At 41.2% G+C, this 23746-nt stretch overlaps 1 protein-coding gene across 1 annotated transcript in view; it reads right to left on the bottom strand.

Annotated features, from left to right (window-relative positions):
- Positions 1 to 6865: 6865 nt before the first annotated feature.
- EXT1 (exostosin glycosyltransferase 1) overlaps positions 6866 to 23746 on the bottom strand; it is a 264582-nt gene continuing 247701 nt past the window's right edge. Inside the window, exons 9-11 of the mRNA XM_006130782.4 lie at positions 20634 to 20794; positions 19140 to 19311; positions 6866 to 15099 (exon numbers count right to left, since the gene is read on the bottom strand). Of these exons, the coding sequence (XP_006130844.3) occupies positions 14914 to 15099; positions 19140 to 19311; positions 20634 to 20794 (519 nt within the window). The 3' untranslated portion in view covers positions 6866 to 14913. The remainder of the gene's footprint in view (positions 15100 to 19139; positions 19312 to 20633; positions 20795 to 23746) is intronic.

Genomic DNA, 23746 nt, shown 5'->3' with positions numbered 1-23746 from the left:
AAACTGCCATCTCACACACACAAGCACACACATACACACGCAGCTTACAATTCAGATTTGATAGCACCCTTCAGAGGGTATCTTAGCACCAACTTTGTTCTCCCACTGAGGGTGACTTGTTATGAATGATGCCTTTAGGGCTTCGGCATACTGGATACATGTTGGTTTCTTTTGGTTGGTTTGATTGAAACAGCACCGTTTCTTTTCAAACCGAAGTCAAAGAAAGCTTGGAACAATTCTGGAAAGCTCAATAAGAGTTCAAGTTTGCCCTATGCAAAAGAATACTAGAACATCACAGCTATGCCTGCCCTTAATCCATACACACAGGCACTCCACCCCCAGAGAGTTCGGTCAATGCAGAGTGCTACAGCGGGCTAGCCTGCTGCTCAGCCTTCCTTACACACTACAAAGCATTTCCTAGTGCCCCATTAGCAAGATAAGACACACAGAATGGTACAGAATGGTGGAAAAAGTTGGTTGTAAGGAGAACTTGGCTCTTCTTCTGGTTCTGCCATTAACCAGCTGTGTCATTGTGGATAACTTTGCAACACAGCAAGTACCTTAATGATCCAAGTGCTTAACTTATTGTGTGAAGTGCTCAGCACTGAGCCCTCAAACTCTGCCCCTCGTTTTACCCAGCTGCTAAGTGGGGAGAATGAGTCGGATTTATCTTTGTAAATGCTTTGGAAATCGCTATTTCTGTGACGCAGAATAAATCATTATGCTTTTTAACTGTCCCTCTGTTACACACTGGTTTAAGAAAAAAATCAGTAATTCACAATCGGTTTCCCAATTACCAGCATGTGTTAGGGAGGTTGTCCTGCTGTGAATAATAAATACAACTTTGTGCTTATCCCTTCATCTGAGGCTCAGAAATCGCTAACACAAATGCTGAAAGCTCCCATTACTTCTTATGCTACAGGTACAGTACTTGGTGAAAGCAGAATCAGGCTTACACCTCAGGAGTCTGGACTTCCAATCTGGAAGATTAGAATTCCCCCCACTCTTCATTTAATATGCTTTTTTCAGTCAGATGGGTTTTATTTTCTGTTCCCTAAATGGCACCACTGATGAAATGACACCCATTTTGTAAAGTTCAAAGAAAGGAAAATAAACAAGTGACTTAATAAGCCAGATTGTTCTCATCTGGCCACCTGGCTTGGCGCTTTCCCTGTTAAATATTTCTTCTTTCTTTGCACCTTTCAAGTGCAAGTACCTTTATTATGTATTTGTACTACCTCAGCACCTAGGAGTCCTGCTCATGGGCACCCTTTTTGCTCAATGCTGTATAAACACAGAATAAAAGTCCCTGCCCTGAAAAGCTTAAAGTCTAAATAGCCAATGCAGACAAAGGGTGAGGGAAAGGTGCTTATGACAAACAAAAAGTGCAATCCCAGTTGGCCAGTGTTACAACATCCTTGCTTCTCTTCTGTCTCTCGGAGTTGGACGTTAGAAGGCCTAACCGCCAGGGCCTATGTCACACAGTTCAGGTGCTTGGCCCGGAAACTCTCCAAAAGATGCCTATAAAATCCTTAATGTTCTAAGTAATAAGAGGTTCAGTGCCACACTTGTGCAGTTATTTTTACAAGCAATTAGAGGCTTTCTTTATGCAGACTCACAAGCGATAATGGAAAAAGCCCAGAGTCTTCGCATACACAATAATTGTATTCATTCATTTCCTTGACATGGAGGTTTGGCCTTCTCTTTGAGAAAGCTGCCCCTTTCTGACACGGCAATTGGGAAACATATTGAACTAGACTTGCTCCCGCTTGCCCATTTGGAAACTGAAAGCCTGGGGGTGGGTACATGATCATTGCAAATCTCCAATTCCAGGCAAACTTTGCAGGGGGGCTGACAGAATGGCCAGGACCCTGGGCAAAGTGGGAGATGGGACCCGGCACCATGCTCCCAGAAGGAGTGGGGCATCAGGTGGCAGGGGAAGGCTGGGGGGAGGGCCCTAAGCTCCCCTCACCAGCCCATTTAGTACCACCTGGAATTCATTGCCTGGGACTCCGATGGTGATTTAAAGGCAAAGTGTAGAAGCAATGGCCGGAAGTCCTGGGCCCTTTTGAAGCACTGGGCCTCGGGGCAACTGTCCCTTTTACTCCTGTCAATGGGCTTGAAACTTTCTATCACTGCCTTGGGCATCCTGGCAACCTGCAGCTCGACTGAGCATATTGATTTTATGCCATTGAAATAAATGGGAGTTTCGCCATTGACTTCACGCCTCTAATTACTTGGATTTACTCTGCTGTTGGTAAAATCCGAATCTAGCCCAGAGACAGAGACGACAGAGTGCACATACTTCTATAAATTATGAGCTGTTTGTGGAATGAACTCGATGTATGTCTTTACATCCCAGGGATTGTATTTAGTTAGGTTGTAGAGTTAAGATTATTCCATTATTACGCTTTCAGCACCCATCTCGGGTATTACTTGGTATCCTGGACAAGTCAGAATTTTTAGATCAGTTTGAGATATATTCTGGTTCACTGTGCAGGAGGGAGAGGGAAATGCAGCGGAATGGCACACATTACGGTTAATAACTTTTAAGAGAAGTGGATGCTTTGTTTCTGCTTCTCCTAAATATTCTCTGGTTATAAAAGAAAAAAACCCTGCAAAGGCAAGGGTCCCTTGTTCAACAAACACACTAAAGTAATCACAGTCTGACCTACATGCACTGAATGGTTTAACTATCTGATTCTGCTTGTAGGTATAGGGTAGGTGCTCAGAACCTCAAAGGACCGCTGAAGTCATTCATTGGGAGATGAAGATACTCAGCACCTATTACATGTAGCTCAGTAATGGGCAGGATCAAACCACTACAGAACATGAAGTTAATTTTACTCAAAGCCAGATTCTCCTCTTTTCTACATCACTGAAGATCCATCTTCTTCAATGCAGCCTCTCCCGAGTGACACCAGTCTAAGTGAATGGAGAATCAGGCCCTCAGTGCCCCTCCATTGCTACGCTCTAAACCAGTGTTTCTCAACCTTTTTTAAAATAAAGTACCCCCTTTACAAAAAAAAAAGTACCCCCTTTACAAAAAAAAAAAGTACCCCCAGTACCTAGTTTTCAGACACACATTTTTTTTCTACCATTGCATCACATTTGTTTGTACAGCTTAATGGTAGCCAGGAGGGTGAAGAAATTTGTGGGTGTAAAAAGTACAAAAATAATAAAGCACTGTAAAACTTAAAACAAAAATTCAGTTTCTCCAAATTTCAGTTGTGGTGATGTTCCTGCCAGACTTTTCTCAAATACCCCGAAGAGTACTCGTACCACTGGTTGAGAAACACTGCTGTGAACAGTAGCAACCTCCTCACATACCTTTTGATTTATAGGTCCATCTTCCTGCTCCCTGGCTGTACCTTGTTGTTAGAAATTTTCTTCATATTTCCAACTGCTGCACCTCCAACAGTGGTACCAGCTGTGGGTGCAATGATATCACTGGGCTCTGGTGTTCCAACTGTAGATCAGCTGTGAGCAGGATTAGGTGACATAGGAGTTAAGCAGCTGACTGGAGAACAGTGGCTGCTGCTAGAAACTGAGCACTCATGTAAGACTTGCTTTTCCATAGTGCTGCTGATTATAGGGGTCTGGTTTTGGGTGTCAAATGATCATCTGAGGACAGCTAATCATGCTTCTTCTGAAAACTAGGCCTTTAAAAGAGGACTCAAACTGGGCACCCCCAAAACAATGAAGAAACCCAAAATTGCAAATCCTATTTTAAAAGATAGATGGAAATGCTTAAAAGGAAGTGGAGCTGTTTTGAAAATCTGATCCTTTGGGACAGGGGCAGTGTTTGTACAGCACCTCACACAACAGAAACCTGGTCCAAGATTAGGACTACTAGGTCAACAATAATGTAAATAAATAACACGCCAGTAGCTGGTCTGCACCAGCGTTCCTAGTATAGTCCTTACTGGGGAGCTATTCCAAGGGAAAAACAGAAGAAAAATGCTGGTGTAGGCATTACCCCATGTTCTCTTTTCAGTGCAATGTAACGAGATCATTATTTTTTGACCTCTATAGCTGATGCTAGCATTGCTTTGTTCAAATACAATATGGTGAAGTATCAAATATGGATTTATTAAAATTCCCTTTTAAAAACAAAATGTTCTATGCTCCAATTCTATAAAAGTCAACAGAACAGATGTTAATTATGGAAAGGGGGTGTGCTGTGTAGGGGGTGTTAGAAATGAAAAGAGGAGAAAATAAAATATAGTGCATACAGCAACTCATTATTAACGTGAAAAAATCCCACAGTGACATGCAGAATGAGCTAAGCTGTACTAGGAGACTGCCTCAAAAGAACACATAGTTTGGAAGGAATGTTAATACCAATACACTTGCAAATCCAATATAAGATTAAAAAAAAAGAATGCTTGGAATAAGACCCATCATGCAACAGCCTTAATAGCCACCCCAAAAGCAGTTTTTCACATTGTTTGAAATCTTAAGATAAGAAAAATCTGGCTCTGTCTGATCACATGATGACTATGCTTTGCTAACAGTTTTCATAGAAGGAGAAAATAATATGGTTTTCAGTGGAAACTATTTTCTTTTCCCTAAGAAGCATTTTGTGCATGGTTTAGTAGAAGAACATAACATATAATGCAGATCAGTGCAGACCCATCTTTATATACATGTGTCTGAATTCAAGTTACCATACAATGAATTTAACAGATAATTTTCAGAAAAGCCCTGCTATAAAATGTGTGCCATTTAGATAGCTATTATGGCTGTTAATTTCCTCTTCCATATACCGGCTCATCTCCTCCGCTCACAATAAGTCAACACAGATCCCTTGGCTTCCATGGAATCACATCAATTTACTGCAGCTGTGTATCTGTCTCCCCCTCCATTTTTATTGTATATATGAACAGATATTAAAATTCCCTTTTCTGCTATCATTAATAAATGAATATTGTTATATTGTGATACACCAGCCAATTATTTTAATGTTTATTTTGTTATATAACTAATGAGACAGCCAGACTCAACTGCTTTCTGCAGCCATTCTCTTAGACACGATTTTTTTTGGCAGTAGGACCACGTGAGATGACAATTTTCACTGTGTTGTTGTGACTAGTGAACCTAAAAATGAACCTAACCACCTGTGAAAAGTATATGAAGTTCATAGAATGCAACTATAATCTATGACATGCTATCTGCTTGAGAATTAACCATAGAAAATAAGTCAAGTTGTTTGTAATATAAATGAATGTTATGACCAGGTGTGAGAAACCAAACAGAAAAAACTGACATAATCCAAACAAAAATGGCCTGCTAATCGTAAGTCAAGGACTATGATAAAATCCTACTTAGTAAACAAGAAAATGTGGGAACAAAGTTACCTATGCCAAGTTTGACCCTATAGACAAAACAATGAGGATAAAACATGCCACTCTCTTTGATTCCTTTTTGAGTTCTTAACAAGAGACTTGGGGGGGAAAAAAGGAATTATTTTTCCCAAGCTCATCCCCCAACCTGCCAATATTGCAACTCACCTTGGCTCATCTCAGCTTCCTCCACTTAAGGCAGACGGAGCTGACCAGGCATAGAATGTTCTTCCAGAAAGGGAAGATGGTTGACTTGCTCTTCTTTAAGGAACTTCATTGCCTGTGAGAACTGAAAGTCATCACACAATCATGCCATCCAGTCCTCTGCCCACCACTACAGAAACCTAATTTCCCGCACTGCAGAGACAAGTAAGATTGTGCATTGTTGTCTATTCCGTTGTTGTATTGCTTTCTGATCTGCCTCTTTCCATTCTCTCTCCCATTCTCTCTAAGCATGTCATTGAATCCTAAAATCAACTGTACTGCATTCATCCAAATCTGCCTTGTTTAAGAACAGAAGATCCAGAAGAGGACATCTCTGAACAGAGCATGAGCCAGGATTCAAGAGGCAGCTGTTGTGCTCAACTTGCCAAAGCACCTTCTCATAACTAACCAGCAGTCCAGTATTCCAAAAACATCAACAGAAACCATATTTCACCCATCTTTCCTATTCGCTCTCCATCTAGTGTTTGTCTGATAAGAACAAAATAAGGGAATGCCCGTCTCACTGAGGATAAAATTAATCTTTTCCTTTATCAAAGAAAGATGGTTCTGAAAATGAGACACTGATATTTTGTCTTCAAAAGGAGAACTTTAAGCATTATGATTAAGTTTGTTTTGCATATCCCTCAACCACAGTTGCAATATGGCCGTGTGCTTTTCTTCCTTGTTCTTTCTTATGTTTAATCAATGAAGTTTCTGTGTGAATACATGCTTTGGGGAGTTTGCCAAGTAGACTCAGGGTTCTGTAGAAACATAACCCCACTATCTATCACTGTTTAATGTTGGACAGTAAAAGGCTTTAAATCTTTAGGTGTTTGATATCAATATCAGTACAACAGTGTGTGCAGTAGTTCTCCGAATATATGTAGGGATTGCCATTAGGGCTAGCATTAGGCAGCAGTTATCATGACACATTATCTGAGATACCACTGTAATATTACACACCAATTGTGGTGATGGATGCCAGTGATGACTGAAAGAGAGATATTTAATATTCCACATATGGGGAAATACTGTGTTTTCCTTCGGTAACACTAAATGCTAACTGCAGGTAAATGTTGAATTTTTAATAGCTACCACTATGTATATATGCTACAATAAACAGATTATTTATATAAGATATATACATAAGACACATCCACACATTCCTCTGTACAAATTAAGGAGAAAAATGATACAGGGAAAAACATCAAGTTATCTGATCTTTGAGATAAATGACAATTGCACACTTCCCATTTGCATTGTCAGAAGTACAAACAAAGTTGTGACTCTTCATTAAAAATAATAAGCACACTATGAAAGAAAAAAACATAATTTATTAACAAAAATTTTAATAAATCTGAAGAAAAAAGTCTTTGGTGACACTATCTATAAAAACAACCTATCTTTGATGATAAACCTATAACGTTATACAGGTTAATGAAGTAAATCAAGTTATATGGCTTTGAATTTTTTTTCTCTCTCTCTCTGTTACACACTTTTTTGAAATTTAATTACACTATGTTATAGTCAAATGGCGAGCAGAAGGGACACTTAAAAAAAAAAAGACGTGGCACCACTATGAAAACATTGGTAACACATTAGAAATTTTTCCCCCGAATGTACATTTTATACAAAATAAAGTATGATTTTTTGTTTGCTTTACAATTGCCCATCTAAGTATTCCCAGTTTGATTTTTCATCCTTTTCAATCATATACTATACATATTTTCTCTCCAAATAAATATACAAGATTATGTACAATATCATAAGACCCATTTGATCACCCTAATTTCAGTGGGAAATGATCATTCATGTCAACAAGGGAGAAAAATCCTAATGCATCAGGTGGTTCCAAAGAAATTAAATACAACGGCAAAAAAAGCATGTAATGACATGTAAAATAAATTGATATATAGGTCAACTTGACTTGACTTTACTCAAGGGTGAGACGAACAAAGCTTGGAGGACTGTTTCATTACCCTTGAGACAATGTCTGTGACCCTACAGAAGGCAGAATCCAGCACTTGCAGAAAGCTCAGTTGACTTCTACAGGACGCTGCAAAGGATCATGGGTCCATCTATGTGGCGTCTCATTGAAGTCAACAGATCCCACTGTAGGACTGGCCTACTGTAGTTCATGGCAATATTTCTTCACACAAAAGCTACAGTTTCTGACAGCAAAGCCAGACTGGAAAAAAAATCATCTTTTCCTTGCTGTAAGAGAATGCTTGGGTTGGGCATTTAACAACTAGATTTCATTTTAAGAGGTATTATAATGGCAACCACATACTATTCTTCTGTTTTGGATAAGGAGGCACATACAAATATGTTGCATTTAGGCAAGGGGTACGTATGGCCATTGCTGCCAATAAGCGTGGAGGTGGCAGTGAGCAAATGGGACTCTGGGCTCCTAGCTGTTGCCACCATAGCAGCAGCCAGAACTCTGGGGCCTTTAAATCACTGCTGCTCCCTTGGATGGTGTCATCTGGGCCGCACAGAAGGACTGATGGGGGGAGGCTAGCCCCCAGCCCTGCCCCTTTTGCCCAAGGTCCTGCCCCTTCCAGGAGTTCTCAGAGCTGACTCCTCCCACACCTTTCCCAAGGGCCTGGCATTTCTGTCTTCAGCCCCCTGTATAGCTGATTATAGGCTGGTACAATTGTTTTAATGTCAAATTATCCCTTCCATTTTTTCAAATGAATCGATCAAATCCATGGTGGATTCAAATGGAAAGGTAGATCGAAGTGCTCAGTAGCTGCACCTCAGTATGTTCATTATGAAATCAATGCAAAGACTAAACATTCACATTTAGAACGGGGGTAATTTGAGTTTTTCAAGAGTGGAAGGATAGCAAATAAGATTTCACATTGCCCCAAGGCTCTGAGCGGGGAGCCAGGCTTTCTCTAATTCGGGAAGTTTGCCCCTACTTTTATGTCTTCCTTTATTCATTATGAATCCCTCCTCCAGCAATGGGTCTCATTCAAACAACAACCAGGTGGGATTTGTATAATAAATTAAATTAAAAATTCATTACTTCTCCCAAACCCTGATCCCTGTTTTATTCTGTTGTGATGGCATGGATCTATTCACATTCATCCATGTCAGCCCTGATGAAATTAAGGTTGGTAACCTTTAGTAAAGGCCACATGTTTAACACTCCTTCAAGTCAGCAGGCATTCAAATACCATAAAGGCTAATGTAGCCTGCTGTTAACAAAAAACAAAACAATACAAAACAAACAAACGAAGAACAGAAAAACTTTTGTTTGAGCACCATTTGAATTAAGGGGGAAAAAACCCACTGACACATTCCTAGGGCATGATGAAAGGAGATTGTTTGGTACAGACACTGCATAGCTCTGTACAGCATAGTTACTGTGAGGTTGTAAAGCAAGTTTAACATCCTTCAGGAGCACTGGCTGATAAGGTCTGTGGCTAATGCATACAATTTTTAAACTGGATCTGTATCCAACTCTCAACGCTCCGCTAGGAACTGAATCTCCACAAGTGGGCAGGGAGATCCCGGGCCATTATCAAGGCTGCAGTAAGATGCATTCTTGTTAGAGAGATGGCTATGCCTTGGCAACACGTTACACAGAAAAGTGCCTCACACTTATTCGAAACTGTTCTGTAGTTCAGCTGTTTCTAGTTGCCTCTTTAATTAGTGATCTGCAAACAGAAAGAATATTGAAAGATATTCACATCTAACCCCTTCACTGTCTTCTTGTCATCCACGGAAACAACACATCAAAAGAATGTTGAAGAGATGCAGTCAAAGGTTTAGCCCGAGATATCACCTGCAGCCCTTTCAAAATGGATACTACCCCCGCCTTTCCTTAAGAACCCATCCTACTTCAGCCAAGAAAAGAAAAGCAGAGCTCTGGGCATTTTTTTTGTATTACAGCCATTCCCCGACTTACGACCACTTCGACTTACAACCAACCTTGCGGCAGCACGTTGTGTTTGCATGTCTGTGGTCAGGCAGCGTGTTCACGTTTCATTCCCTCACAGCGTTCTCAGTGTTTGCTTGTGGCCATCATGTCAAGTAAAAGAAAAAGGGCTAGTGATAAGGGTGGTGAGAAAAGAAAGAGAAAAACTATTGATTTGGAACAGAAAATAGTGATAGTGAGACAATATGAAGGGGGTCAAATAGTGTCCTTCATGTCGCGTAAGCTAGGGCTATCAAAATCCACTGTCAGCACCATTATAAAGGATAGCGATCACATTCGAGAAGCAGTGAAAGGGTCTGCTCCTATGAAATAAAAAATTCTAACAAAGCAAAGAGCAGATTCCATTCTGGAAATGGAAAAACTCTTAGTGCTTTGGATGGAAGATCAAATTGAAAAACGCACACCATTAAGTCTCATGACGATACAAGCTAGGCTCGTAGTCTTTTTGAAGACTTAAAGAAAAAGAAGGGGTATGACTATGACCAAACTTTCACTGCCAGTCACGGTTGGTTCAACCGTTTCAAGACGTGTGCAAACCTTCATAATGTGAAAGTAAGTGGGGAGGTGGCCAGTGCTGATTTGAAAGCAGCAGAACCTTTCATAGAAGAATTGGATAAGCTGATAAAAGAAGGAAATTATTTTCCAGAACAGATCTTTAATGTTGATGAGACAGGTCTCTTTTGGAAGAAAATGCTCAAATGTACCTACATACATAAAGAAGCAAAAACTATGCCTGGTTATAAGGCTTTCAAAGATCGTCTAACAGTCTTGTTAGGAGGCAATGTTTCTGGGTATAAATTGAAACCCCTCTTGATTTATCGCTCTGAAAACCCTAGAGCCTTCAAGACTATCAGAAAGACTATCAGAAAGACCAGTCCATTATTGCACTAATAAAAAAAGCATGGATGACGCTTGCACTTTTTGAAGATTGGTTCATGAACAGCTTCATCCCTGAAGTCAAGTCATTTTTTCTGGAGAAAGGAATTCCTTTCCAAATTTTGCTTATTTTGGATAATTCTCCAGGTCACCCTCAATACCTAAATGACTTACATTCTGACTTGAAAGTGGTGTTTCTGCCTCCCAACACCACATCTATTCTCCAACCCATGGACCAGGGGGCCATAGCTGCTTTCAAAGCATATTATCTTCACAACACATTTGCAAACTGGGTGGGGTTGCAACTTCTTTGGAGGATAGGGACATAATTCAAAATGACCTTAGCAAGTTAGAGAAATGGTCAGAAGTAAACAGGATGAGGTTTAATAAAGAGAAATGCAAAGTGCTCCACTTAGGAAGGAACAATCAGTTCCATACATACAAGATGGGAAGGGACTGTCTAGGAAGGAGCATGGCGGAAAGGGATCTAGGGGTCATAGTGGACCACAAGTTGAATATGAGTCAACAGTGTGATGCTGTTGCAAAAAAAGCAAATATGATTCTAGGTTGTATCAACAGGTGTGTTGTAAGCAAAACTCATGAAGTCATTCTGCCGCTCTACTCTGCACTAGTTAGGCCTCAGCTGGAGTACTGTGTCCAGTTCTGGGCGCCACATTTCAAGAAAGATGTGGAGAAATTGGAAAGGGTACAGAGAAGAGCGACAAGAATGATTAAAGGTCTAGAGAACATGACCTATGAAGCCAGGCTTCATGAACTGGGCTTGTTTAGTTTGGAAAAAAGAAGATTAAGGGGGGACATGATAGCGGTTTTCAAATATCTAAAAGGGTGTCACAAGGAGGAAGGAGAAAATGTGTTCCTCTTGGTTTCTGAGGACAGGACAAGGAGTAATGGGCTTAAAGTGCAGCAGGGGAGGTTTAGATTGGACATTAGGAAAAAATTCCTAACTGTCAGGGTGGTCAAATATTGGAATAAATTGCCAAGGGAGGTGGTGGAATCTCCCTCTCTGGAGATATTTAAGAACAGGTTAGATAGACATCTGTCAGGGATGGTGTAGACGGTGCTTGGTTCTGCCTTGAGGGCGGGGGGCTGGACTCGATGACCTCTCGAGGTCCCTTCCAGTCCTATGATTCTATGATTCTATGAAAGGCAGTAGCTGCCACAGAATGCGAAAACGGCAAAACAGTACCGTGAATTTTGGAAGGACTACAACATTCTGCATTGCATAAGGAACTTTGCTGCAGGGTGGGAAGAAGTCACTCCACAATGTATGAATGGCATATGTTAGAAAATCCTAAAAAGATTTGTGAACTGTTTCAAAGGGTTTGAAAAAGAAAAGGAACTAGAAGACATTGTACAGCTGGCGAAAGAAGTGGATCTGGAAATGGATAATGAAGACATACGCCAACTGGTTGAGGATGTTGGGAAGGAGCTGAGCAATGAAGATTTACTGCAGCTTGAGGCAGAGAGGGTAGCAAAGGAAGAGAGACAAACAGCCCAAGAAGAAGAAGCAGCCCCAAAAAGCTTTGTGATGAAAGAAATGGCTGCAGCTTTCAGCAAAATAAATGAAGGAATGCAAATGTTTAAAAAAATGGACCCTAATGTTGCGAGATTCTCAAAGGTGGATTGTTTAATTCAGGATGCCCTGGCTTGCTATAAGGAAATTTATAACGAGAAGAAAAAACAAACTGTCCAGTCAAAAATGGATATTTTTAAAGAAAGTCCCTAGCAGTGCTGCCTCCAATACTGAACCAATGCCTTCTACAAGCAAAGGAACTGCTGAAATAGAATCTGTTGATGATGTTCTTACTGTAGATTTTTACTCCTCCGATTCCTCATCCAATTAATTCAATTCACATTACTGTATTTAAATTACTGCATTGTGTTTTGTATTTCATGTTCATGTTTGTTAAATAAAGTTTGCTGTTGCTGCAGTAGAGTTGTTTTTTTTTTGTGTGTTTCTATTTTTCGTTGTTGATTGCTGTGTTGTTGGTTACGCTTCGAGTGTTTCAAATGGGGTATTTCCGACTTACGAACAAATCAAGTTACAACCAGCTATTCGGAACGTAACCTGTTTGTAAGTCGGGGAACGCCTGTAATGAATTAACACCCTCTCCCCCAAAACCCACCTTCAGGTACTTCTCCTGCTGACTAGAGACCAATTAACTAGTTCCCAGAGCGAGCTGCTGAAACAGCCAAGTGCTTGTCCACAAACAAAACAGGCAAAATAGGAGCTGTGCTAAGCTTGCCCACTCTTTGAGCAAGAGGACAAAATTTCACAAATGAACACCTTAAGGCTAGGCTACATTTTAGCACCTAAATGAGAGGCCTCATTTTCAAAAGAGAGGAGATCCAATGGGAGCAGTTGGGTGATCAGCACTTTTGAAAAATCAGGCTAACAAAGTTTGGTCCCTTGCTCCCTAATTGGCAACTGCAAAAATTAGAGTTAAGGAAAGTTCAAAAAGCCTTACAGTGTCCTGTATGGGTTTTGGCTCAGACTTAAACACCACAGCCAGGAACTTGAGCACTCAGCCCCCAACTCACTGTATTGTATTTGGCTATTGCGGTTCATATGGAAAGCAATAGGAGATCACATGCTAATAAATAGTAATAGTATTTTGCACTTCTATATCTTTCTGCTAAAGAGCTTATATATGTAGCTACAAGCGCTAATGAAACTTAAATCACCCCATCCATGAGGCAAACATTACTATGTCCATTTTACAGAAAGATAAACTGAGGCACACAGCAGATTAAGTGATTTGACCATTGCCATGTGACAAATCGGAAGCTGAGTTAGAAATAGAATCCAGTAATCCTGACCCAAACCATCATTACTCTCTTTCTATGAGAACATGCTCTCTCCTGCCTATGTATCAACTGTCTAGATACAAAGGCATGAGGTAAGGAATGCTCCGTAGTGGTTTTATCTGGGGCCAAAGTAGACCTTCTTGCGGTTATGTTAAACACAGTTTTTCGTGAGTGGTTATCAAATACCCCAGAGATATCTCAGGGAAATGTGTGACAGTTAAAACATTTTATAAAAGTGCTTATTTGTCCATTAGATTGTAATCGCTTCTTTCTAGCTTACAGCAGTGTTTTTATTTTATTCCCACAATTTAAAGATACATATAACTAGTTCACACTATGCCATAAATAAATGAAACGATTCTGTGTGACATGAGAAAACCATTTGTGAGTTATAAGGAGTACAGAAAAGCACCTGGGAACTACCATTTGTATCTTTGGGCTAGCTTGTACCTTGAGTTACCATGGGTTAAATCTGAAGTTACTACTGCCACCAAACAGAATTACTCCAGATACCAACTACAGGATGTCATCTGTCCAGTTGTTTTCATTCCTGCCACTACAAAATACCTAGACTGATTTGATTCTCTTTGATACAAGTGGTTCCAGGCAAAGTCCTTGTAAGCCAAGCTCTAGTCCAGAAAACACTCTTTTTGTCCTTTTAACATCAACATACTACTCCTCCCATCCCCCTTCAGAACAAGGGGATTAAAATGGGAATGTTGATAGACCCTTAACAATTGTGACACAAATAGTGCCACCATGGTACCTATTCTCTCTTGCACAAGAAGAGCAACTCAAGCTCAAGCTGTAGTTTATGCAACTCATGCAAACTGTAGCAACAGCTGTTATATTTTCCTCCATTAGTAACAGGTATAAAATTAAAACAGAACTCCTGCCACACCTTGATGGGAGAATCCATTGAAAGACATTGTATTCCTCTCTTTGACTTCCTTCCTGTATTGTTATTTGTGCAAATCAGACAATTGACTAGTATTTCCTAGGCATCAATCTTTATTTCCCTATTTAAAAAAAAAAAGGTTTTAATTGTCTTTGTTCCCTAAACAGAAGGATCTTAATTATGCTTCATTATATGGACATTCTTCAGCATTCCCTCTGTGAAATAGAATGGTTGATACATTTCCTGTCATTGACTTGAGCAATGAAAGAGAAAATTAAAAAATAAAATAAAATAAAAAAGGCATTAAGTGAAACAATGTTAATTTCTGCCCTGTTTAAGCTTGTTTTTTTTAAACTGCTGCATTTTCTACCTGTGAGAACAAACTTTTTTGTAATTCTCATTTAGTTTTCCCTGCCATGATATCAAAATGCTTGCAAGAAAGCAGCGGCAGCTTTGAATGTTTGTAAGAAAGGAATGGCACCTTTGAAATATTCACACCCAACACCATTTTGATTAAAGAAAGAACTCTGTTTTTAATAGTTGTGGGTTTTTTGATCATTAAAAAAGTTTTAACCTGCATAGCAATCATTTCAAAAATAATTATTTAATGTTCCATAATGAAACTGTACACAACCTAGTCTTGAACGACAGAAGCCTGGGAGGTGGTTTGAAGCAGTCCAGCACAATGATTCCTTGGAGCTACACAAATCTGCTTTCCACTTGTGTGTGTTTTTGTCCTCAGCACAGTTTGACTCCAAGTGTCAGTGGATCTACACTGGGCATGAAAAACAGTTCAGTCCTCTCAGCAGGGCTTCTCAAAGTCGTTCAATGTCTCGATATTTCTTCCTCAGGATGGAGACCTGATCTTTAAAGAGGACAGGGTCAAGCCTCATCTGAGAGTGGATCAGCGGCATATAGCCAAACCAGCTGGCAAAAGTGTTCATGCAGCTCTGCCGCTGGGCAAAATGGTCTGGATCAGCCCAGCGGGAAGCCCTGGAAGTCTGGATAGAGAGAAAGGAAATGCTAAGTCATCAGATCAACAACACTGTGTAAATGGTTGGAGGCAAAGGGTTACCGAGGCAGCACCAGGTCTAAAACCTCAACATTGGGCTGAAATTTGGTAAGAAATACATCTTTCCAAACCATATGGTCCAAACCACATGGATCAATCTGACCTTAGTAACAGCTGGCTGACTTATGATTTATTACTTGTATTATAGTGTTGCCTAGGAGCCTGAGCCATGGACCAGGAGCCTATTGTGCCAGGTGCAATACAAACAAAGAGAAAGACAATCCCTGCCCCAAGGAACTTAGGGTACGTCTACACAGCAGGGCTAAAGTCAAATTAAGCTATGCAACTTCAGCTACCTCAATTGTGTAGCTGAAGTTGAAACAGCTTCTCTCACCTTTTGGTGCTGTCTACACAGCAGGGAGTTGAAAGAGGAACACTCTTCCTTCGACTTCCCTTACCCCTTATGAAATGAGGGTTATCAAAAGTCACAGTGAGAAGTCCTCTAGCTCGACACTATTTCAAAATAAGGGCTTTGTAGTGTAGACGCACACTATGTTATTTCAGAATAATGTCAGTTATTCCAAAATAATGCTGCTGTGTAGATGTACCCTTACAGTCTAAGACAGGGGTGGGCAATAATTTTTGCCGGGGGCCACTTCAAAATTTTTTGAAGGGACGGGGCCTCAAGCGCAAGGGGTGGGACCAGGATACTTCCGGGTTCCCCACCCCCGACCATGATTAGTCTGGGGGTGAGCCTTTGCTTGCCTGTCCCCACCCTCTCCTAGGTGCCCATGCCCCTGGCTGGGAGGAGACTTCCTATGCTCTGCCCCCCCAGGCCAATCAGGGGCGGGGAGAGCATGTGAAGTTTCCCTTGCTCTGTCCCCACCCTGCATGGTGCTTAAAAGCGCCACGCGCTCCTGGCGGGGCAGAAGGAGGTTTCGCGTGCTCCCTGTCCCCAGACCAATCAGGTGCTAAGTGCTGCATGCTCCTCATGGGGCGGAGCCAGGGCAGAGGAAACTTTGCGCTCTCCTCCGTCCCCAGACCCTGACTGGCCTGGGGTGGCAGGCACTTTTGCCCACCCCTGGTCTAAGAGGAAAGCAAGAGAAGAGATGCATACAGACAGATGAGGGAGTACAAGAAAATAATGAGACAACAGTGGTCAACATGATAGGTAGTGTGTGCCTTCACCTCTGTGACCATTCAAAGTCTTTTGGTTTATGATCATCAGACCTGTTTAGAACAGAAATACGTCAGGATAAATCCCCTGAAATACGCTAAAGCATTGCTTTAGTATCTCTGTTAAAACCCAACTCCAAGGATATTTGTGATTGTGAACAAGAAAAAGAAGAAGACATGACTCTTCAAAATAGGTCAAGCCACTCAGGGTGTAAATGTCACAGCTAATGGTGCAACCTCAAGCTATAATCTAACACTCGTCATCCATGGGCACACATGGCAGCCTGACTAGCCAGAGAGCTTATGTAAGAGCTTCAAAATGGCCCAAAGGCCCCCAAACGAATAGCTCAAGCCAGGTGTCACTGAGGTCTATAAAACCTGTAGGAGGCCATAAAACGCCCATAGCCAGAGCTGCAAATTCTGAGAGTAGATGCTGGAGTCAATTTGAGTGGAGAATGCAGAGCACCTCACAGGACTGTGCTCTAATTGATAAACATAGAAACACCATTATAGTTTGTCAGGTCAAACATTCATTTTGAAGGCCCAGTCCTGCAACCTTAGCACATGAGTAATTCCACTGAGTTCATAAATTCAGTAGAACTTCTTCATGCAAAAACTCACTCAGGTGTCTAAGCGTTGGTATCATTCGGGCTTGAGAATGTTGTCTGAAAATAAATGGAGACTAGAAGTGCTCAGATAGCAGAGTGGATGGAGCCAGCACAATACACTTGAATAGAGAAGTAGAGGAAATAAACTGGAATAGCAGAAATGATTACATTCCATCAGGTCATGCTAGTCATATGGCACTTCTCAAAATTAGAAAATGAATGTCCTATTTTGTATTTACCTAAAATACTAAACAGTCTTATTTTCAGACGCACTGAGCATCCACAAATCCCATTAATGTTTACAACTGCTACAGGTACTCAGCACCTCTGAAAACTAGGCCCTAAAAGCTTTGAATGAATTGTTGTTCTCTATTTGGAAAATAACATACCTAACTGTATGCAGAAACCCACTCAAACCAAAACAATTCTTTGAAACCTCAGACTATAAGTGCTCAGAAAGTATCCTTAAAGTCTATTTTGTGCCATGGTTGCATGGCACTTCACTTTTGTTTGTACTGTACTAAAAAACTTTTAAACAGCATAACCTCAAAGTGTATTCATTAAATGTTAAAACAATGACAGAGTCAGCAAGACTGGCAAGAGTAATGGTAGATTACAAAGGGTACGTCTAGACTACAGGCTTTTGTCGACAGAAGTTTTGTCGACAGATACTGTTGACAAAGCTTCTGTCGACAAAGAGCGTCTAGACTACATTCAGTTCTGTTGACAAAGCAAGCTGCTTTGTCGACAAAACCCTGTAGTCTAGACACAACCCTAGATGCAATAACACCTTCTGTCGACAGAACTCTGTCGACAAAAGGCGTTATGCCTCGTAAAATGAGGTTTACCAGCGTCGACAAAACTGCTGAGTTCTGTCGACGTTATGTCGACAGAACTCAGCGGTAGTGTAGACGTAGGTATAGTTTTGTCGACAAAACTCCACTTTTGTCGACAAAACTCTGTAGTCTAGACACACCCAAAGTGTACTAATCCCAAACACTCAGTTATCCATATTCACAATAGGGCAGAGTAGGTAAAGTGTGCTAGAGGATTATAAAAGAGTTTCAACCATTAGCATTGAATTTCCATATGTCTATCAGTCGCTGGCATAATCTTAAAGTTCTGTTAGGTTCATTTTTATTTTTCTTTGAAGGGATTATGAATAAGGACCATACAGGAATAACCTGTTTTAGGAACAGAGGGGGAACCGTGTTAGCTTGTAACTTGAAAAACTATGAGCAGTCCTGTGGCACCTGGTGACTAAAAAACATATTAGGTCATGAGCTTTTATGGGTAAAACCTGATGAAGTGAGATTTACCAATGAAAGCTCATGCTATAATATATTCTTTCTGGTGTGTAGTACTGATGGTAGTGCTGGTCCCCTTTCTTCTGCCCAACACAATAGCAGCTCTGGCCATGGGCTGCCTCCTGCACAAATATGCTAGGGGCACTCTATTTCTTTGACCCCCCATGACTCACTTATGCAAAGCAAGAACAACAAAACACCATGCTTGCAAAGTTTTTGGGTTATAGAATGGGATTCCTTTTAGGAGACAGGATCCTGAACTAGTAGCTGGAAAAGGCAAATCTGCTCACTATGAAAATGAATTCTAAAACACAGAATTTGCCTAGGATCGACAGCAGCTATTGATCATATTATGTCAGCAGCGAGACAAATATAACAGCATATGGATGGTTCTTCCTTCACTCCTTAAGAAAGCAACGTGAAATAAACATTTAAAAATAACAAATTACGTCTGTTGTGACCTAGTTTAGGAACACTGCTCCAGTTACATTGAGAATACAATATTATTTTTAAATAGCACAGAGATTGCTAGGTATATTTACATGATTATTAATGAATGTAAAAACCTTCAGAATGGCACAATAGGCTTGCACCTATACTATTAATTAGAAAACTGGAATTCTCTTAACTGAAAGTCAGCTGTCAAAGTCCACTGCATGAGTTTAAGATTGCTATGAAAAATGAAAACAATATGGGAAAATGAGGGAGAGGATGTTGCTTTCCACTGGCAGACATTTGCCATCTCTATAATTGGATTTGCCATTGGTTCATTAAAAATATTCCCAGTTCCATTCATGAGTTTATCAACCAAGGAGTCACGAACAATCAAGTAGAATCTCATTCAGCCCAGAAGACTCCTACTAAACAGGCTTAGTCCGGAAGCTAACGGTGATTTTACCAAGATGACTCAGCAGATCAAACATACTTTAAACACGTACCTGCCCCATCATGGTCTCCTTATACTGTTTTTTCTGTGTTACTTTGATTGGAGGCAATTTTGTCACTGCAGACACCAAAAAATTCATTAGAATGTCTTCACAATTGGCCAGTTGGTCCACCATATTCTTCAGGCTGGCAGGCAGGTAATTAGTGTACAGGTAGTGATAATATCTAGAAAGCCAACAACAGAGGCATTAATGCAAGATTTTGCCTTACTCACAGGTGCTAGAACTACAGGTGCACGGGGTGCTGTAGCATCCTCTAGCCTGAAGTGGTTTCCATTATATACAGGGCTTCCAATTTGGCTCAATGGCTCTCAGCACCCCCACTATAAAAACACTTATAGCACTGCTGGCCTTACTGGGACAAATGGATGCCACAGGATTTGAATCCCAGTTGAGGCCCATGGGCACATCATGAAACCAATGTTCTCCCTATTTTTTCCATCCTTTTGCAGAATAAATTGTATGTGCACAGATGCACATGCAGATGTGCACTACCAGTAGAAACACATGCTGTTGGCTGTGGGTGCTCTGCTAATCATATGGGCAGCATTTGAATCTCTCCTGGGTGGTTATCCAAGCACCCAGCTTACAGGGAACACTGCATGGGGTTTTTGTTGCCTCATCCTCCAAATCAGAAAAGTGGGGAGGAAAAAGCAAGATCCTCAAAGATTTTCAGGATATAAGAATTAAAAACACCACTGGTCCAGTAGCGGGAAAGAAGTAGGGCTGATTTCCAATCATAAGCAAGATAATGGAAGACAAGATTTCAGACCAGTCCACATGCACTGTTTAAGCCAAGTTAGGTAACTGTAAGGAAAAACAGGTGGAAGCAAGAAAAAGAAACACCTGTGATTGGAGAGAAAAATGGATTATGGCCCAATACGGTCTTCACAACCAAGATCCTATTTTACCCAGTGTCTGCTGCTTCCTTTGTGGGGAATGGAACGGATACAGCAGTGTAATTTGACTTTATTAAAAGGTAAGAGAGGCCTCCTATCTACGACTCAAGGTGTTGCTGCAACAAAGAGTCAAGTGTAGCTGGAACTGTTAGCAGGTCTACCAGCTATGACAGTCAGCTACTTCACTCCTCTGTGCTAGAGGCTACTTGGCCCAGGAATTGAATACATTTTGGGCTTCTTTGAAGTACACAATTCCTGATGTTAAACTGCCTCAAAATACAAGTACTTCAAAGGAAATCCAGGGAACACACTTATGATTACAAGATCTCCAGAGCCAAACTGGGAATTTAAATAATTGCTCTATCAACAGAGTAGAGCTCCATCTATTTGTGATCTTTGTTTCCAATAGATTTTTTTTGTATCTCCCTACCTCCCTTTTTTTTTTTTTTTTTTTTTTTGGAGGGGAGGGAATAAAATTTTCATTCCTTCTTTGGGTCAGAAACAATAAATTTATTTAGCAGCTTCAATAACAAATAAAAAATAAAAAATCATGAACATGATAAAAGACAAAGATGCTTTGGCTTCTTACTTGTGGTAAATAGCAGCTCCTGTCAATACCATGGAATAGTCATTAGTCCATTTGGATGTATAGCCCCATCTCTCCTTAGTATTATCCCAAAAGTGACTGCGAGCAGGGTACCCTACAATCCTCTCTGGAAAACTCTGCCATACTGTGAAGGCAAAATCCACCTGCAGGCAAAGACACATTCCAAATGAATAATCAAACAGTTTCAGTAATTGTCAACAAAACAAAATATTATCTTGATACTAATTCATAATTCAAAATCTTGGAACTGTTGCAAAACATTAATTCGGTGTATTCATCAGTAAATTAAAGTGATTGCTTGACATTTTGCCCTATAATTATGCACATTTTAATTTTATCTGTTAAAAGAATTCTACAGTGTGCAGCATTACGTTAACATTTTGCAGCCATACCCTTTACAATTCAAACATTTTCAAATAGAACTGTATGCGTGTGCATTTATACTTCTATGCCATAGCATAGCCCCTCCTCATGCACCTTTAAGCTTCTCAACTATACTTCGAACCCTAATTCAATGTTATCAACTTGAAGCACTTACAAATCTTATGTCAGGTCCTCTAAAAACAGTGACATTAGTTTAAATTATATATGTTATATATACACATAGACACACACACTAAATGTGGGCTTCTGTCCATTTTCCTTCTGTTTTTTTTTCAGCTTTTAGGATACACTTGGGTCATGTTTTTAAGTTTTTCTTTGCAGCCATAAGAGGTAGAAATTTACTAAAAATAGTGAGATTCTCATATAGTTAACATGACTCCAGGATATGGGGCTTTATGAAAAGTACTTTCTCAGGATTTAAAATTGTGAAAGCTGGGAATGCTAATTCCTTTGTGTTATGAAAACTTTACTATCTCAACCTCTGAGAACAGAAAAGGATTGCTGAAGGTCAGGAAGCCCATGAAGGAGAAGAAGGGGAGCCACAGCTACTATAAATACCCACACCAAAACCATACAATGCTTCTGAGCTAATCGCTGATCCACACAACAACTATTAATCCTTGACTGCTGCCTGAAGTTCAACCCAGACTCAACCAAAATGTAACTTAAAAAGCTCTCAATGAACTTTTCAGCAAACATGACTGGAGTTTCAGGTTTGTGGTGCTGAGGAGTCATACTAATTTTAGGTATAATACAGTAATGCTTCTGTTAGAACAGTTAGAATTCCTTGTAAATATTACTAGCGCTTTTTCATTTACAAACTATTGTGTGAAAGAGACAAACTTATTGGAACATGAAGTTAGAGGCATATTCTATTCTTCTATGTTGTTTTAATGAACTTGAACCAACTGAAAAGCTAACAAAGAAAAAGTTGTTGTTATTGTTATTGTTTGGATGAGAACGGAATTAACACATCAAAGAATTCAAGTGTCTCAGATGGGTGGCTGTGTTAGTCTAAAACTTTAAAAACAATGCATAGTCTTGTGGCACTTTAGGCTACATCTACACTTCACTATTATTTCGGGATACCGGAGGTATCCCAAAATAGCTATTCCATGTCTTTTGAGGGCACCATTATTTCTAAATATACAGGCAGTCCCCGACTTACGCGGATCCGACTTATGTCGGATCTGCAGTTACGAACGGGGCTCCCCCGGAGGACACGGACTGTGGGACCTCGCGGTCCTGCCGCCCATGTATGCCGGGCTTTCTCCGCGTCTCCCTGGTCTGCAGACCAGGAAGACGCGGAGCAAAGGCTCGGGCAGCGAGGCAGCCCAGGCGTGCCTGGGCTGCTCCTCTGCCGGATTCCCCGAGGCTTTGCAAAGCCTCACTGCCCGAGCCCCCCTGCGGCTTTGCAAAGCCTCGAGGAAGCCGGCAGCGGGACAGCCCAGACGCCCCGCGGCTGTCCCGCTGCTGGCGTCCTCAGAGGCTTTGCTCCCCGTCTCCCTGGCAGACCAGGGAGATGGGGAGCAAAGCCGCGGAGGACCCAGGTGGCGGGACCGCGGTGCGTCTCGGTCCGCTGCCCGCGTCTTCCTGGTCTGCTGGGGTGGGGGGGGGGGCGCAGCTAGTACGCCCCCCCCCCCAACAGACTAGGCTTTTCTCCAGACGCCCGTGGCAGAGCAGCTGGGGCGCTGCCGGTTGGTCCCACAGCACCGCTCTGGGTGCTACTGGACCAACCCAGCAACACCCCATCTGCTCTGCCCCAGGCGTCCTGATTCAGCTGCTGCTGGTCAGTTTCAGCAGCAGCTGAATCAGGACGCCTGGGGCAGAGCAGATGGGGTGCTGCTGGGTTGGTCCAGTAGCGCCGAGGAGCGGCGCTACTGGAGCAACCCAGCAGCACCCCAGCTGCTCTGCCCCAGGCGTCCCCAAGTCAGCTTCTGCTGAAACTGACCAGCACTGACTACAGGAAGCCCGAGGCAGAGTTGCTCTGCCCCGGGCTTCCTGGAATCAGCTGCTGATCAGTTTCAGCAGCAGCTGACTTGGGGACGCCTGGGGTTCTTAAGTTGATTCTGTATGTAAGTCAGAACTGGCGGTCAGTTTCAGCAGCGGCTGAATCTGGATGCCAGTTCCGACTTACATATAGATTCAACTTAAGAACAAACCTACAGTCCCTATCTTGTACGTAACCCGGGGACTGCCTGTAATGGGCTCACTATTATGACGTCCCTATAAACCTCATTCCACAAGGAGTAAGGGACATTTTGGAATAGCTATTTATTTCTAAATAAGTGCTATGTAGACAGCGCCAAATTTTGAAATAAGCTATTTTGAAATTGACTCAAAATAAGCCACACAATTTGCATAGCTCAAACTGCACAGCTTATTTCAAGCTTTGAGTGTAGAATAGACACACCCTTAGAGACTATCAAAAATATATAAGATCACGAGCTTTCATGAGTAAAATCCACTTCATCAGATGAATTGGAGTGGAAATATTAAAACATTAAAAGTATTAAAGTTAATCTTAAGGACTTTTCCTGTAAAACTTGACATCTGTTTTCTTTATAGATGAGTTGGAGAATCTCAGGTTAAGAAAAATAAGAATAAACCAACCACATCTACAAATAACTACTACTACTACTACTAATACAGCTTATGTCCTCGCTCATATATTGTTTAAATATCTGTCCTTGTAATAGAAAGAGGTATTA

Source organism: Pelodiscus sinensis, chromosome 2 (assembly GCF_049634645.1).
Source record: "Pelodiscus sinensis isolate JC-2024 chromosome 2, ASM4963464v1, whole genome shotgun sequence".
Lineage (NCBI taxonomy): Eukaryota > Metazoa > Chordata > Testudines > Trionychidae > Pelodiscus > Pelodiscus sinensis.
This window is presented reverse-complemented; position numbering and strand designations above follow the sequence as displayed.